General features: G+C 33.9%; 4 protein-coding genes and 1 pseudogene across 4 annotated transcripts; all 5 read right to left on the bottom strand.

The window, feature by feature from the left end:
• LOC104746642 (putative cysteine-rich repeat secretory protein 21) lies at positions 3981-5230 on the bottom strand. The gene is made up of 2 exons (XM_010468164.1): positions 4722-5230; positions 3981-4462 (listed from the first exon to the last, which is right to left on the bottom strand). Exons 1-2 carry the CDS (start codon positions 5061-5063, stop codon positions 4016-4018), a joined length of 789 nt encoding a protein of 262 aa, XP_010466466.1. The 5' UTR covers positions 5064-5230; the 3' UTR covers positions 3981-4015.
• On the bottom strand, positions 6154-7212 carry LOC104746641 (putative cysteine-rich repeat secretory protein 25). The gene is made up of 2 exons (XM_010468163.1): positions 6728-7212; positions 6154-6645 (listed from the first exon to the last, which is right to left on the bottom strand). The coding sequence occupies exons 1-2, from the start codon at positions 7055-7057 to the stop codon at positions 6199-6201; spliced, it is 777 nt and encodes a 258-aa protein (XP_010466465.1). The 5' UTR covers positions 7058-7212; the 3' UTR covers positions 6154-6198.
• On the bottom strand, positions 10806-11999 carry LOC104748412 (putative cysteine-rich repeat secretory protein 23). Its single transcript, XM_010470058.1, has 2 exons — positions 11521-11999; positions 10806-11261 (listed from the first exon to the last, which is right to left on the bottom strand). The coding sequence occupies exons 1-2, from the start codon at positions 11845-11847 to the stop codon at positions 10806-10808; spliced, it is 783 nt and encodes a 260-aa protein (XP_010468360.1). The 5' UTR covers positions 11848-11999.
• On the bottom strand, positions 12936-14699 carry LOC104746640 (putative cysteine-rich repeat secretory protein 22). Its single transcript, XM_010468162.2, has 2 exons — positions 14194-14699; positions 12936-13510 (listed from the first exon to the last, which is right to left on the bottom strand). The coding sequence occupies exons 1-2, from the start codon at positions 14542-14544 to the stop codon at positions 13028-13030; spliced, it is 834 nt and encodes a 277-aa protein (XP_010466464.1). The 5' UTR covers positions 14545-14699; the 3' UTR covers positions 12936-13027.
• On the bottom strand, positions 15945-17034 carry LOC104746639 (annotated as a pseudogene).

Genomic DNA, 17756 nt, shown 5'->3' with positions numbered 1-17756 from the left:
TTGGATCATCTTTCTCCTTTTTACCACTCTTGTTGATCCAAGTAGTTGATTAAATCATTAAAATCAGTTCCCCTACCCCTAAACCAAACCTTCTTTCAAGCCTTGTTTATTCTTGAGTGTGTGAGGCCTATTTTTGGGATTGAGCTTGGTAGAAAGTGTTAGGTTTGAACTGACAAGAGTAAGACCTTGTGTAGTTCTAGTTTGCATTTTTCAAACTAGATAGGACTAGGTGGTTCACTTGTTGGGTTTGGGACTTGGCTGTTTTGAAAAGAAAAGAAAGAAAAGAGAAAGAAAAAGGGTAGAGTCTTTAAGAGGAGATTGTGTTTAAGCAAAGAGTAGTGAAAGGATGGGAAGAAAAGTGTTGTTTAAGATGGTTCTAGTTATGAAAAGAAAAGAAAGAAAAGAAAAGTTTAGCAAAATGCTTATATGTCTTAAGAATAAGAAGAAAAGAGAACCATAGCAAATAAGTAAGAATCCCCCATTCCACTAGAAAGATCAAATAAGAAACCTCTCCTAAGACTTTAAAACCAAAAGAGAAAAGGGTGAAAAAGAAGAAAAGAAGTTAAAGGGTAGCACTAGGACCAATTGGGTTTAGATTGATAGGATAAACACTTTGGGTGCCTTTGGGTAGACAAGGTTTTGTTCTTGTATGTGTCTAAGTGTTCTTACCTTTAGCATTCTTCTAAAGCTCAATCCATTTTTTATGAGAGAACCTTGATATTGATAAGCCCTACTCTAAAAAGAGACCATCATTGTCTCTAAACCTTTTACTGCCAAGCCAAATGAGTTTAAGCATTGCATAGAATTGATTCATGTTCTTGATTAATGAATGTTAAAGGAAATGGTTGATTTGAATGCATGTGGATGTCTAAGGCTCAAATCAGTGAAGGTTGTGATATGCTTGTCTAAAGTCTTTAAGTATAGCTCATTCAACTTGCATCATAGTACTAGTAACTTGGACATTGATTCTAGATAGTCTATTTGCAAGCTTTAGGAGCTGAGATCCCACTTTCAAACCTCATCTACCTTCTTATGTCTTGTTTATTTGCTTGAGGGCAAGCAAAGACTAAGTTTGGGGGTGTTGATGTTCATATATTTTACCATGTTTTCCCTTAGTTTATTCACATCTTTTGCATCTTTTGCTAGCCATTTTCATCATTATTGTGTAGCTTTAGGACTAATCATGCATTAGAGTTTAGTTGCATTGCATTTGCATCTTTTCATGCATAAACAGGTGATTTTGGAGCTTAAGGAGCATGGAAACAATCCTGAGGAGAAGTGAAGCAATCTTGAAGGGAAAGCAAGAGAGTTAAGGCTGAAGAACCAAGGTCCAGAGTCCAACTCGACGAAGGACTCGACCGAGTGGGTAGATGGACTCGACCGAGTGGAGTGTGCACGAGAGAAGCCAGCTCGACCATGGACTCGACCGAGCACTGGTCGAGTTGACCGAGCCGTTGACTACTTTGACTTTTTCTATTTTTAGGGCTTCCACCTCCTCACCTATATAAGGCCTTGTACCTGCAGCCACCAAAGTGTGCAACTTTTTAGATATTCCCTAAACCTAGTTTTTACCTTTTTTAGTTTTATTCCTTTTGCATTTTTATTTTTAAGATCTTGTACTTCCTTAAAAAAGAAGACTAGATTCTTATATTTTGTTGGTTCTATAACTTTCAAGATATTGAGAATTTGAGTTTCATCCTTTCATCAATATTGAAGATCTTTGTTTAATCTTTCTAATAATGCAAGTTTCAATATTTTCTGGGTTTTTGACTTTGATCACCATGTATTGTTGTGAGTAGTTTCCTTAGGATCTTGAGGATGGGTTAGGATGGATTGATCTTGTGGTTTGTGTGACTTGGTCAAGCTTGATTGTTGTAGATCTCTTCTAGGGTAGATGATCTTAATGCTGATTCTATATCTGAGAGGGTAGAGTCTGATTTCAAGCTTCTTAGCATCACACCAATGTTTAGGAAGCATAGATAAGGCTAGATCTAGAGCTTACCATTAGGCTTGCTAAGAGATTAGAGGTCTTGTTTGGTTTGAGATGTATTGCTTAATGCCTGCTTGTGTAGATTCTTTACTGTGTGAGAACAAGTCTAGAATTGCATAGGTTTGATTGTTTCTTGACCATGAGAGTGGGAGAAACTTGTCTTAGATTAATATGTCTAGAGGTTAGCTCAAAGTTTGCTTGAGATTTGTTGACCAAGTTAGATAACCACAATGATTAGTCCATCCCATGAATCCATCCTCAGGACCTTCTTTGTTTATTGAAATCTTAGTCTTAATCCTGTTGCTTGCTTGTTGTTTGATTGGATTTAGCATTACTCTGTTTTTATTGCATTGCTCTGTTTCTGCGTCTAGTCTAGCTCGACCACCCACTCGACCTACACTCGGTCGAGTGCTGCTCGAGTTCATCCCCAGAACTCTGTGTCTATGATTTGTGTTTGTCTTGTTTCATTCCTGTTTCATTCCAGTTGCATACATTTAGTTTTCAGTTCATTAATTATCTTGCATTAGTTCATTAGTAGTAGTCTCTGTTTCTGTTCTTGCTTTATCACTGTTTCAATCATTCAGTTTCATTTGCATCTAGTTGTTAGTTCTTGTAGTTTATTTTCTGCATTTTACATTTTCTTCCTAGGATTGTTAGTGACAAACAATCTTTACATTTGTCTTAACTTAGATTCATATGCATATCTTAATTGTTCACAAACACTCATTTAGGATTGATACCTCTTGTACTGCAATAGCATAAGGGGAAATTGAAACACCCATCCATCATTCCATTCATATCACCATTGCTTACATTCATCATCATCATTCACCACCATACAAATATTCTTGTTTCAATAGGAAGCACATACCACTTACCTATGGAACTTCATGGATTAGAATCAAGCATGTTTTAAATGCTTTGATCTATGCGTCGTTGCTTGCAATAGTTGAGTCTCGGAGTATAGGGATCTTAGACGGTTATACTGACATGTGATAGGAAAATTAAGATTAACCAAATCAACAGGACCGGCCCATAGGGCAATCAACTCAAGCAAAGGATTAGGGCATCAAAAAAATTAGGGCATTTTTTTGTAAAATTATTATAGAGTTTTTATATATATCTAAAGATTTTTACAAAAATGTGGACTTTAATATAAGTGCAAATCATAGTTTTTGAGGTTAATTGTTAGTTTTAGTTTTGATTTTTTCTATTTTGAGGTTAATAGTTTGCTTTGTTAAACTATTAGATAAATCTTTTCATCAAAACTAATGCTTTGGCTTTGGTTTGTGTTAATAAATTTTCAAAACACTAAACATAAAGTCTTATATACCATTAGTTATAATTTTTTGGTAATATATAAAAGGGCATGTTTTTTAGTTCGGCATAGGGCACTAATAAATGTTGGACCGGCACTGCAAATCAAACTCGGGCTTGTAAGAAGCATATATATTGAAAAAATAAACTCTAAATATTTCCATCCTTTTGTTGCCTAAAATTAACAAGTTAGATAGTCATGCCGGTGAAAATATTGGAGAATACATGGAAGGGGATATAAGGGAAGATGTCCGAGTGGATACTGGCGAAAACGCATGAGGGGTACACCGGTGAAAATATAGGAAAGGGATACGAAAAAAGAGGGTAGAACTGGAGAAAAACGTTATCACTCTTTTCAAATTACTTATAGGAAAACCGTTTTTATTTACCAAAATTCTTACTTCTTCTATTTTAATCTGTTGCAGATAATCATATTTAATCGTAGTTTAAGGAATTACAAATCCGACCTGATACATTCAAGCTTATTTACACAGTCTTCATTTGAATGAAAGTAAAAAGCTCTTAAATATTTCTCGTTGCGACATGCCGACATCTCAAAGAAAATAAAATTTGCTTGTGCGTTAGAATAAAAGGATACTAGTTTTGTTGCGAAGCCAAACACAAGAAGTTCACTTCTTTCGATTTGCTGAAAATACTTATTCCAACACCACAACAATAATACACATATGGAGCTCTCACCAAACAGTCTCAAGTCTTCACAAAAGGGTAAAGCTCATACCTAAAATTGCAGCTCGTACTCAAAACTCTTCCTCCTTGTTTACCAATGCAGCATTTTGGAAGCTTCGTCAAAATATAATTCAAACACTCATTGCAACCATCAGTCGATAAGTCCTGTGTACATTGCACCATTGCGTACAACTTCATTGGCCCGAGCTTATTATCTCCCGCGGCATACACAGTGTAATCCCTTCCGGCATTGGTTTCATTACTAGTGGCTTTTTCCTTCAGCTTATTGAGGAGAATCCTCACATTTTTGTTGAATGACTCTATATCACTGCTCACTTCCTTGGCGTTGTACATATAAAAATTGTTCTTGTAATCAATTTTGCCTAGGGTATCGATGGAGGAAATCTCAAGAAGACAGTTGTCATACCAAATTATTCCCCCCTTGTTATTGGGACATCTTTTACGAAGCTGTCATATACGCATATCTTTCAAAACCAATTTTAAGAACGAACAATGATTCTCGGCCCAATTACGTATATTAATTTTTTAAAAATTTGTACTAGCGTTAAATGCCAATCAAGAAAGCATCAATCAACCACCCAGTAATAGAGTATCAGGATCAACAAATTTCTATATTATATAAATTGCTAAGATGAAACCAAAACGGACGTCTGTGTGGCCATTTATAATATGTGACATCTAATTAAAAGTATTGAAGTGACTTTACCCCGGAGATGGCGGTGGCAAGGCAAGAATGGCATTTAGACCAGTAAGAGTCACCCCGGCACTGGAGCTTCACAAAGACGGTATTGGGAGTGTCACCATTGGAGACGTGGGCGAAACCGCTGCGAAGATTGCCGGTGGAGATGGAACGGACAACACGGTTGAGGTTTTCCTCGTACGGACTTCTGGACTTGTATGTCCCTTGACTATTGATGCATTTATGGTGCAAATATGCATTGGTCTGATTCAAGGAAAAACCACTACGAATAAAGAGGATTTGTATGGTCACCACTGCCAAGATAGGGACAGAAACAAGGCGTTTTGATATAGGAAATGAAGAGTACATTGCTTTGGATTTCGATTTTTTTTTCTTTCTGCGAAGGGTTATTTTATTAGATGAATTATGGAGGAACTGAGATATATATAACTCGAAGGATTTTTGATAGTTAGGCGATATAATTTCTTTCTTTTATTAGGTAATATGATTAGTATTATTTGCAGTTTTAATTTTCATTTTTGTTACCTTAGCTTATACAAAACTGGAGTAGTCATTTCATCTTCTTGAGGAAATGTTGTTAAGTTTGTAACGGACATGAGAGAGGATCGGAGTTAGGGATTGAAATTTGGTATTTGCGGCGATGGGAGAGGATGTCCGATGGAAAAAGTCAAAGTTCAAATATTTTTCTTTTGTTGATAAAGAAGTTCACATATTTGGAACTCTAACACGATTCCTAGGATTTTTTACCTGAAAATAAGGGCGTGTTAATTACTTAATTACTCTCTATATACACTTATAATTTCACGTGGTTCAAAAATAGTTTTAGTAGATTGCATCATCTATTTTGAAGCAAAAGCATCATGGAGCCAGGCTGAAAGTGGATATGGAATTTTGTGCTGAAATTTGAATTATGACAATTTTCATGAAGCATGAGAAAAATAGCACGAACGTAATTGTCAATCAAAAACGGAAATTTGTCGTTAAATGAGTTATCAGATCAAAGAATTGTTACAAGTTTAGGAAATAAGGAAATCGTGCTTTTGATGGAATATAATGTTGTAGAATTTTACGTATAGAAAGTTGTCTCTTTCCTAGTTTTACGATTTTTGCTTTTTGGTCATTGAACTATATTTATATTTTTTAGGTTATCGTTCTCTTCATGTAATGAGTATAATTAGTGACTAAACTCTTTTAAGTGTAAACAACCAAACATGAGGCGAATATCTTTCTACGGTTTTTCTTCTTTATTTGTTTGAGCCGTAAAACCCAATACCAATAAAAATAGAAATGACATCTTCCACACCCGATGACATACTTCAGCTCTGTCAAGTTATTTAGTCTTATGTTCAACAACTAATCCAAAAAGAAAAACCAAAAAAAATGTTATAGAAAATGAATCACACATAAATTTTGATTTTAGTTGCTCAAAAAACTCATTCCAAAACAGTAAATATACATAAATATGTTGATCTCATAAAAAGTCTCAAGTTTTTACAAAAGGGTAAAGCTCGTATCTAAAATTACAGCTCGGACTCAAAACTCTTCCTCCTTGTTTACCATTGCAGCATTTGGGAAGCTTCGCCATAATCCAATCCAAACATACACTACAATTTTTTGCTGATAAGTCCTTTGTACATTGTACCATTGCATACACTTTTGTTGTTCCGAGACTTTCCTCACCCGCCGCATACAGGTAGTCTCTCCTGTACGGTATTTCTTTCTTACTAGTTGCTTTCTCCTTCAGCTCATAAAGAAGAGCCTTCGTGTTCTTGTTGAACGCCATTTTATTGCTGCTCACATCCTTTGAGTTGTACATGTAGAAAATGTACCGATAATCGATTTTCCCTAAGGTATAGATCGAAGAAATGTCAAGAAGACAGTTGTCGTACCATATTATTCTCCCTTTGTTGTTCGGACATTTCCTACGGATCTGTCATATATACATATATAGTCACAAAATTTTATAGATGTAAGCATATGATAGCTAATTGATAATATTGAAATGATGTTACCTCAGGTAATGCGGTAGTGATGCAAGAACGGCATATGGATTCAGAAGCATCGGGCCGGCACTGGATCTTGGCATATATTTTCGTTGGACCATCACTACCCGCACCGTTGACGAATCCATAGCCTAGATAGGTGGACATATGATCGATGACACCTTTAACAGCTTCTTCGTATGAATTCCCCTTGACTGTTCCTTCACCCTTGATGCATATGTGGTTTAGATACGCATTGGTATGGTTTAGGGACAGAACACTGTGCGGGAATTGCAAGGCCACCATGGCTAATACATAGACTGAAACGAAGGGTTTTGTGACAGAGTATGAAGACATCATGTTCTATTTTGATAATTTGTCCAGAGAAGGCTGTTTTTTTATAAGATCAATTTTGGAGTTTGAATGTTTATATAAGAGACTCAGGGGATTTCAGATACTTACAGAAAATGGATATTAAAATTTATTTGATAATTATTAGAAAGGGTTGTACTACTTTTTTGTTTTTATGGTTACGTAATACAATATCGAATTGTTCAGTTTCTAGGATAAATGTCTGTAGTCTAACAGACAGGAGAGATAAGTTCGGGGTTGAGACTTGGTATTTTCGGCGAGGGGAGAGGAGGACCAATGAAAAGTCAAAAATTAAAACTCTTAAATCTGAAATTACACTCCACATCAGTCTCAAATTACTCTCCATATCAAAGAGGAGGACCAAGAGTCTTTATTTTGGCAAAGATATGATGAAATTCAAAATTTCTAGGGTTTGCATATTTCAAGATTATTTATTTTACAAAAAAAAAAAAAAAAAAGGAAATTCTGTTCTAGAACAAAACAGTGCAATTTATTAGTTGGTTTAGATTCCATATGGCAACCCAAATTGTTTACTGTGTTATGATCTGGTCTTAGATGATAATTTAACTAACTTTAAAACGGTGTGTTCGTACCCAAAAAAAAACTCATAATCGCACTGGTTTGTGTCCTATATTATCCATATATATAATACTTCTTTATGTTTATGATGACAACAGCAGATGAATGATAGTTTTTGAACATGCTTATTAAGCTCGTTTACGCCAAGAACAAATTGGAGATCAGAGTTTACACTGGTTAATGCAGTTGAAGGTTTGGCAATTCGGTTCAATATTATTTCCTAGTCAACGATACAACGATGATGAGTGTCGAGTTTAGGATGATGGTTTGAAACACTTGGATATTTGGCCCTACAGTGTTTGTGTACTTGTAAAATATATACTTACTAGATTTGGACCCGTGCTAGAGTACGGGTTAAAATTTCTTTTATCTTTATTATAATTTCAAAATAAAATATAATTTAGAAGACGGTTTAGCATTGTAAATTGAGAAACGATTGTTATTATTATTATTTTTTGTATGAATATGTATTTTGGTGAATGGAGATCTGAATGATTTATATCAATGTTTTTTAATCAGGACCAGACCGGCCGGTCGGTTCGATCCAACCACAACCCGATAGATATTCCGGTCATGGTAACCTCTAAAAACCTAAAAAATTAAACCCGTAAAAAAATAGAAAAACCCACTAAAAACCCGTGAACCGGTGGTTGAACAGGAGGGTCGGACCGGATTGTCGATCTAAAATTAAAATATTTTATTTTGGTCACACTTTAAACTCAAACCAAATTAAAAATAAATGTTGTTATTTATAAAAGAATCAGTTAGTTATTTTATCTAATCATTTAAAAGTTTAATTTTAGTTGCTTAGTACCTAACTATGTATGTTTTGTTCATATATTTATAAAAAGTAGATGTTATATTCATAAAATGTAATCAAACTAATAAACTAATTGACCTGTAATTCAATCGGTCCGACTTGTTGACCCAGTGACCCGAAAGACTTCCGGTTCACCTTCCGGTCCGGTTTTAAAGACATTGATTTATATTAAAAGCTTGGAAGGATGTTAGGTCAGATTTTATTTTGAAATCCACATAAAATCTCAGAAATCACGATTAAGTGTGATTAATTGCCAAGATTTTATTCTTTTTTATACCTAACAGTATATTTTTGTGCCTAACACTATATATAGTGTAACAATATATGGAATAATTAAGATTTTTTTTGGAAATTGTATAAATCATTGGAATATTATCTATAAGAGGATTCTTTGAGATATTCTGAAGTGTATTTGTAATTTCATATAGCCCACGGATTTCATCTATAACTTTTTTTTTGTAACCAACCTATATTTAATATATTATTTATTTTGTAACCAACTTATAAAAATTATATATTCTACAAAAAAAAATGTGTGTTTCCGTTTTATTATACAAAAAAAAATTGTGTACTTCCGTTTTATTATACAAAAAAAGTTGTGTACTTTCAATTTATGATTGAGAGTATATTTTTATCCCCTTTAATAACTTGGTTAACGTTGTGGTCTATCAATAAAATCTCAGGAAAATAAATTGGTAATATTGTAATTGTAGATCTTTGGAAACAACGTGATCTTCCGAAAATAAAGTTTGGAATATCCATGAACTATCAATTTGGAATATCACGTTTAAGATTTTCTGTTACAATTAAGGTTTTATTTGTTACCTTTAATATATGAACTATCAACTTGTAACTAATTAATATATAGATTAATCTATAACCTATTTGTAACCATTTATTAAAATTATAAAGTCTTATAAAGTCTACCAAAACAATGTTATGTACTTCCATTTTATTAAAAAGAGGATTTATCATTTATCATTTATTATCTATATATGAAGAGTTATCTTATGAAGAGTATAGGGTCAATGTAGATCCTATATATAACCTATTTTTATTTTTATGCATTTGTAACCATTTCTATTTTTTATAAAGTCTACGATTTGATACAAACATACGAAAGGAGGATCTTCATATATATTATAACTAAATCTTGCTCCACGATTTATGGATATCATTTATCATTTATCATTTATTATCTATATATGAAGAGTTATCTTATGAAGAGTATAGGGTCAATGTAGATCCTATATATAACCTATTTTTATTTTTATGCATTTGTAACCATTTCTATTTTTTATAAAGTCTACGATTTGATACAAACATACGAAAGGAGGATCTTCATATATATTATAACTAAATCTTGCTCCACGATTTATGGATATCATTTATCATTTATCATTTATTATCTATATATGAAGAGTTATCTTATGAAGAGTATAGGGTTAATGTATATCCTATATATAACCTATTTTTATTTTTATGCATTTGTAACCATTTATATTTTTTATAAAGTCTACAAAAACTAAGTTGTGTACTTCTCTTTTATTAAAAAGGGGATGACGAGTATTTTAGAATTGTTACATAATCACAATTCCACTTACTCGCTTAATCATTAGCATTGTAGTCTTGTTGTACATATTGTGAAACTTTCACTTTAGTTAGAGCTCGAAACTTAAGGGCATTACCATGGGTGACACTTTAAAATTGGGATCTTACATTTGTTTTATTAATATTTTAATATAGTAATATTATCTAATTTAGTTAGTTTTTTTTTTGTTTTAAAATTGGATCAATCAGATCGTGACACATAAGCGAGAGAGGGTCAAGAGAGTGTGTGTGTCTGCTGCTGCGAGACCTTGTGTCTTTCTTTCCTCAATATTTTTTTTATTAAAAGACACCCATCTGGAGATGACCGGTGGAGATGGTCTAATGATTGAGCTGTGGACTTACTCGAAACTTTGTGTGGGGTTATAACCCCCTAAGAGCATGACCATCAGTAATTCTCTGAAAATGGGTTCTCCAAAAATATTTTAAATATAATAATATTATTTAATCTAAATTTTGTTTGTCTTGAAAAATTCAACCAATCAGCTTTTAACATGTAGTGAAAGAGGGGTCTGAGAGTGTCTTGAAAGTTTGGACAGGGCCATTGTGTCTCTCTCTCCTCAACTTTTTATAATTTTTATATTTTTTATTCTTTTGACACTAAAAAAAATGACCCATGGTCATGCTGTAAAAAATGTAGATAAATCACAAAAGGTAAATTCCATTTAAATGTTATTTGCTGAAAACACTTATTCAAAGCACAACAAATATATGCATATCAAGCTCGCGTTAGATAGTCGTAAGTTTTACAAAGGGGTAAAGCTCATACCTAAAATTACAACTCGTACTTAAAAATCTTCCTCCTTGTTTACCGTTGCAACATTTGGGAAGCTTCGCCAGAATCCAGTTCAAACACACACTACAGTTTTTAATGGATAAGTCCTGCGTACACTGCACCATTCCGTACAATCTCATCTTCCCGAGACTTTCCTCGCCCGTTGCATACAAGTAGTTTTTCTTGCTGGGAACGTTTTCTTTACTACTTGCTTTCTCCATCAGCCTATGGAGGAGAGCCCTTGTCTTCTCGTTGAATGACTTTGTATCACCACTCACATCCTTTGCGTTGGAAATATAAAAATGGTTCTGGTAATCGATCTCGGCATAGGTATAAAACGTTAATATTGTGAGAACACAGTTGTCGTACCATATTATTCTTCCTCTATTATTCGGACATCTCCTTCTAATCTGTCATATATACATGTATATTGCCACAAAATTAAGAAATATATAAATTATTTTAATTTCCTTGGTACTATATAATATATATGGTTTTGTTTTGGTACTATGGCGTTAAAATTCCAATCAGTATTATCTCTACTAGATCCACCCAATATATATCATGATGCTAAGATGTAACCAAAAACTAGTGTACATGCATGTGTGCGTGCATTTATATATGTAAGCACGTGACAACTGATCGATAAATAAATTCAAATGAGGTTACCTCAGAGAAGGCGGTGTCAAGGCAAGTGCGGCACTTGGATGTGGAGGAGTCCCCCCGGCACTGGAGCTTGACGTAGGCGGCATTGTCACCACTAAAGACGACAACATTGCCTAAAACTGAGATTGAGATCATTGGGATGAGATTGTTAAGGTCTCTCTCGTATTTACCACCTGACTTGTATGTCCCTTGACGATTAAGGCATATGTGGTGTAGATACTCATTTGTCTGGTTTAGGGACAAAACACTCTCTACACAAGAGAGTTGCATGGCCACCATGGCCAAGATAGTGACGGAAAAGATGCGTTTCGATACAAAGGATGAAGACATTTTTTTTGGATTTTCTAATGTTTACCCGTGGAGGAGTTTGCTTGTTATATAGATTGTGAAGAAGTTGGCATGTTTATTTAGGAGAATCTAGGAAATCGGTTACTGAGTGGCGATGTTTTTAGGTTTATTTTGATAACTATTAGAAGGGTTAGTATTTTCTAAATCAAATCGATTGCTCACTACAATTTTTAGCTGAGAAGTTTATTCTTATGGACAGGATAGAGATGTTGGGGGCTTGAGACTTGGTATATGCGGCGAAGGGAGAGGAGGACCAACGAAAAAGTCAAAAGTTGATATTGGTTGACTATTTTCTTGTTGTCCAATATCTATATATATATTTTGCATGAAATAGTTTGCATGATTCATAACTTTCCATTTCTGTTGTACGAAGACTGCATCATCACTCACAACGACGTTAAATGATTCAACGTAGATTTTTGAGTTGATACATCGCGATTATGGGTCCGTATATGTAGGACACCATCATTCACGGTGCAAGCTATCTCTGAATGATCGTATATGGTCATTTGCAAGGAGTACCTGATGACAACATTATATCTACTTCCTATAAATTCATAACACTTTCAATCTCCTTTCTGTTATGTGTAAAGTTGATTACTTTCCAAAAAAGGATTGTTCGTAAAGCCCTAAATTAAACGGCAGAGGAATCATATTGTTAATGTAATGTAGACCAAATGAACCTTGCAATTAGTTTTTGGAAGAATTAGTCTTGACTCGAGGAAACATGAATTTCTCACTTGATACTGATTTGCTAAAGAAGATTAACGACCAAAACCCACAACAACAAAAAAAAATCATTGGATTACGGGTTAATTTTGAATAATATTGGATTAGAATTATTTGACCAGAACGAGTCAGCTGAGAAAAAGTTTCAATAGCTAAATTCTTCATAATTTTATATATTGGTCTTAACACATGATTTAGTTTTCAAAAGAATATCAAATTTAAAAATGTAGGTTAAAGGAAAATTATTGACATGATAATATTTGATTAAGGCTCTAAAAATTGTACACATACTTGTCCACATTTATTTTACCAATAGGTAGCCTAAAAATGTGTTATGTAAAACAGCACAAAGATTACTTTTTACTTTCTATTCGCACAAAACACGTAATCGAACGAAACAGTCTCGATTCTTTTCTTTTCTTTTTGAACAGTCTCAATTCTTTACAAAGGGGTAAAGCTCATACCTAAAATTACAGCTCGTACTCAAAACTCTTCCCCCTTGCTTATTATTGCAGCATGTGGGAAGTTTTGCCATAATCCAATTCAAACACACATTGCAATCTTTAATCGATAAGTCCTTTGTACACTGCACCATTGCATACAACTTCATCTTCCCGAGACTTTCTTCCCCCGTCGCATACAACTTCTTCATTTTGAGCCTTTCCTCCTTAGTCTCGGGTAAGTCCTGCTTGCCGTTATTGTTTTCTTTACTAGTTGCTTTCTCTTTCAGCCTATAGAGGAGAGCCCTCGTATTCTTGTTGAACGAATTTGTATCGCCATTCACGGCCTTCTCGTTGTACATATAAAAATTATTCTCGTAATCGATCTTGCCTAAGGAATTAATTGGAGATATCTCGAGAAGACAGTTGTCGTACCATATTATTCCCCCTTTGTTGTTCGGACATTTACGACGAATCTGTCATAAAATATATAAATAGTTAAACCCAACTTAGATGTCAATCAGTAGTATCAGAATCATCAAATACCACTGATTTACGTATATATCGCAAAAATGCAATTATAAATGTAAATATTGCACAGCTAATTAATGATTTTTTTGGAACGACATAAAGTAAAAAAGCAAACTAAGCTATTCCCTCTATTCCAAATAATAAGATTTTTAAGCACAAAGATTGAGAAACAATAAATATTGTATCATTTAACCAAATTCAACCAATTATAGAAAAAAATGCATAATTTAATTAGTCAAAAAATATTAAGTTAATATAAAAGTGCATAAAAACTTGAAATTTTTTATAAAATGGGACAAAGAAAAAAACTTAAAATATCTTATATATTGGAATAGAGAGAGTAAAATATAATCGAGATGAGATAATTTAGTGTTGTCAATTATTTTTGAATTGTAAGTAATTGATATTAAAATATGGTTTGTTGACCCAAAATAAGGTCTATTGTCGGTCTTAGAATATGATTCAGTTTGAAATGAACATCAGAGAAGAATTCTCATCTCAAAAACATGTGTTAAGATCACACCTTCAAAAATTGAAAGGATATAACAAATATATAAGGAACACGGACAGTGCATATTGATATTGAGTTGAAAATTCATGGATATTAACAATTTGCAAATGATCTTACCTCGGAGAAGGCAGTGTTGAGGCAAGAGCGGCACTTGGACGAATACGAGTCACCTCGGCACTGGAGCTTTCCGAAAACTGTATTGGGAGCATCACCGTTGGAGCCATGGACGAAACCGTAGTTAGAAATTGAGATAGAGATAGCACGAACGACACGGTTGAGGTTTTCCTCATATGGACTCCCCGGCTTGTACGTCCCTTGACTCTTGATGCATGTGTGGTGCAGATAAGCATTGGTTTGATTCAGCGAATTGGTTTGATTCAGGGACATAACACTGCGTGGAAAGACGAATTGTATGGAAATCATGGCAAAGACGGAAACAATGCGTTTTGATACAGACAATGAAGACATTTTTTTGGACTTTTGTATTTTTTTTTTATGGCGGATGTTTTTTTGAAGTTAGAATAATTGTAAAGAGATGAAGAATGTTTATATAGGAGACACGAGGGATTTTAGATACTAAAACGGTTTTAATATTTTATTTTCTAAACGTTATAGAATGCTTGTTATCATTTTTTTGTTTATCTTTTACAAAAATAATAAAATAAATGTTTTTAGTTTGTAAAGGACAAGAGAGCGGAGTTAGGAGTTGGGACTTGGTATTTACGGCGAGGGGAGAGGAGAGCCGGTGAAAAAGTCAATGTTTGAAGGTTTGTCTAATTTTTTGTTTTGTCGAAAAAGGTTTGTTTAATTTAAATATCTTTAAATTACACGATATGAAGGCAAATATAGTTTCGACTGCGTAATTAAAGTATTAAAGATATTATATAGAGAATCAACTTTCATCTTCTTCTCATTAGCCGTTTATATATACAGTATAAGACTTCTCGTCTATTGCCACTGATAGGTTGTAACCCTATATTTCTAGGAAAATATAAATAATTGAACGTTTAAGCTAATTAAAACAATGAAGAAGCTGGACTGGAAAGTAGTAATCTTGTAGTGAATTATTACCTCAAATAGCTCATCAATTAACTCGTCGTTCTTCGTTTTTTAATATTTAGCTAGAGCCCATGCATGATGTTTTGAAACTCATTAAATAACTCGATTTGCGCTAGACTATACTACACTGTTTCATTTTATTACAACGCCTCCAAAATAGCTTTAGTAGATTTCATAATCAGTGCTGCAAATTAATCCAATCATTAACACCCTTCGTGCAGTCTCGAAGAACGTACCGAATTGAGCGAAAAAGAATTGATTCGTTTTACAACCAAAATAGAAGTGAAAGTTACGTATTAATGTATTAATTGAACTACAAAATTACATGACAACCCATTCTTTGCCCTGGTCTGGATTACTGTGTATTTACTTTTTCGTGTCCTTGTAATTTATTGGTTCCGAAGTTTTTATTACATTTGTTTGTCATACTGAAAAAAAAAAAAAGTCAAACGTAAAGACGTAAAAAGTAAGAGCGTTGATGAAAAAAGTGGAGAAATGGAAAACAAACAATTCAACAAAAGAAAAGAAAAGGAAAAAATAATCTTGGAGTCTTATTTTAAATTAATGTGTGGTTGACAAAAAAAAAAGAAAAGGAAAAAATACAGAAAATTATTGGATCAACGGTGGTAAACAAAATGAATGAACTTTCATATAATCAACAATTACAATACAATATAATAGCTTCAGTTTAAGAATTGAAGCTTTTGTTAGTAGAGAGGTGCAACATTACAAGCACATCTTTTCATTTTGTAACACCATCCAAACGAAATCCTCTAACAAATTTTTTTTCTTCTTCTAATTAATAGTCTTCAAATCATAAGAAAAGGGTACAGCTCATACCTAAAATTACAACTCGTACTCAAAACTCTTCCTCCTTCTTTACCCTTGCAACATTTAGGAAGCTTCGCCATAATCAATTTTTAAGTACACATTGCAATTGTTAGGCGACAAGTCCTTCGTACACTGCACCATGGCATACAGCTTTTTTGTCATTAGGGTCTTCTCCCCTGCAGCGAACATGAAATCCTTCTTGCTCTTTTTGTTGGCTTTCTCCTTCAGCTCCTGAAGGAAATCCCTCGTATTCTTGTTGAATGACTCAATATCACTTCTCACATCTCTCGCATTGTACATATCGAAATAGTTCTGGTAGTCAATCTTGTCAAAGGTATTGATCGAAGAGATCTCAAGAACACAGCTATCGTACCATATTATTTTACCCTTGTTTTTCGGACATCTCCTACTAATCTGTCATATACATGTTGACACCAAACCACGAACAATAAATCTTATAGTTTTTTACTAGTGTAAAATGTAAATCAGTATTACTATACCAATTAAGCCAGTAGAGCATCAAGAACACTTAACAAGAAGTGACGCGTGTGTGCGCATTTATTTATGTGAATATGTGAAAATTAATCAATAATACTGAAATAACTTTACCTTGGAGTTGGCTGTTGTGAGGCAAGAACGGCATTTTGAAAAGTAGGAGTCTCCCCGACACTGTAGCTTAATAAAGACAGAGTTGGGAGCGTCACCGTTGGAGGAGTGGACGAAACCAAAGTTTAAATTTAAGGTAGAGATAGTACGGATGAGACTGTTGAGGTTTTTCTCGTATGGACTACCTGACTTGTATGTCCCTTGTTCGTTGATGCATTTATGGTTTAGATACGCATTGGTCTGGTTCAAGGAAAAAACACTACGTATAAAGAACAGTTGTATGACCACTATGGCCAAGATACGGATAGAAACGAGACATTTTGATAAAGATGATGATGAATACATTGTTTTGAAATTTTGTAATTTCTCCGGAGTTTGGATTTTTATATATATAAGGAGACTCAATCGAGGATTTTTCGATATTGAGTGGAGATGGTGTAAACAAAATTGGTGTAACTTTTCTTATTTGTTTAGTTTCCTTATTCAAAATTCAGTTTTATCAATTCTAGTTTCTAGCATAAATGTTTGAAATCAGTAACGGACACTCGGAGGTGTTGAGCGTTGAGACTTGGTATTTGCGGCGAGAGAAGGGGAGGGACCAATGAAAAAGTCAAAGTTTGAAGGGTTGTCGGATTCTTTTTTTTTTTTCTTTGTTTTACTTTTAATTTTGTCAGCAAAGGTCTGTCTGTTTTAAATCTCTTATTAAATTGATTCTATAGATATCTAATTGAAACCTAACAGAAAATAGTCTCTACATGATTAAGAGGAGAAACTAGTGTAAAGACTATTTTAGTAGATTTTGTTGTCAAATAACTGAACACGTCTCGTTCCATCTAAACTCGTTAACAAGAGCATCAAGCAACAACAAACTAAAACAGAGACCGTTGGATCCAAATCTCACATGACTCAGTTCTTAGTGTCTGTGTCATCTTCTACTACTGATTTATCATGGTTTTTATGGTTTTTAACCATGATATAAGGAGTCTTTTAGTGTCTTTTCATTTGTTTTTATATTGTTTTTGAGTCTTTACAGGTTTTCTAGGATTTTGGCATGAAAGGAGCAAAATGGAGCAATTTGGATCGTTTTAGAGCATAAATCTCGGATCAAGACAAGGGCATCGATCGACACCTATATGGCATCGATCGACACCTCTCTCTGCCGACTCAAGACCCAAGTTTTGGAA

This window comes from Camelina sativa, chromosome 15 (assembly GCF_000633955.1).
Source record: "Camelina sativa cultivar DH55 chromosome 15, Cs, whole genome shotgun sequence".
In the NCBI taxonomy this organism is placed as follows: domain Eukaryota; kingdom Viridiplantae; phylum Streptophyta; class Magnoliopsida; order Brassicales; family Brassicaceae; genus Camelina; species Camelina sativa.
Note: the sequence above shows the minus strand (reverse complement) of the source record. Positions and strands in the feature narration are given on the sequence as shown.

Excerpts from the sequence above, each read along its gene's own strand:
- LOC104746642 (XM_010468164.1), bottom strand. The coding sequence starts at position 5,063 with ATGTACTCTTCATTTCCTATATCAAAACGCCTTGTTTCTGTCCCTATC. Across the intron at positions 4,463-4,721 it reads TTGCCACCGCCATCTCCGGG|CTTCGTAAAAGATGTCCCAA; the intron begins GTAAAGTCACTT and ends CGTATATGACAG.
- LOC104746641 (XM_010468163.1), bottom strand. The coding sequence starts at position 7,057 with ATGATGTCTTCATACTCTGTCACAAAACCCTTCGTTTCAGTCTATGTA. Across the intron at positions 6,646-6,727 it reads TCACTACCGCATTACCTGAG|ATCCGTAGGAAATGTCCGAA; the intron begins GTAACATCATTT and ends TATATATGACAG.
- LOC104748412 (XM_010470058.1), bottom strand. The coding sequence starts at position 11,847 with ATGTCTTCATCCTTTGTATCGAAACGCATCTTTTCCGTCACTATCTTG. Across the intron at positions 11,262-11,520 it reads TTGACACCGCCTTCTCTGAG|ATTAGAAGGAGATGTCCGAA; the intron begins GTAACCTCATTT and ends TATATATGACAG.
- LOC104746640 (XM_010468162.2), bottom strand. The coding sequence starts at position 14,544 with ATGTCTTCATTGTCTGTATCAAAACGCATTGTTTCCGTCTTTGCCATG. Across the intron at positions 13,511-14,193 it reads TCAACACTGCCTTCTCCGAG|ATTCGTCGTAAATGTCCGAA; the intron begins GTAAGATCATTT and ends ATTTTATGACAG.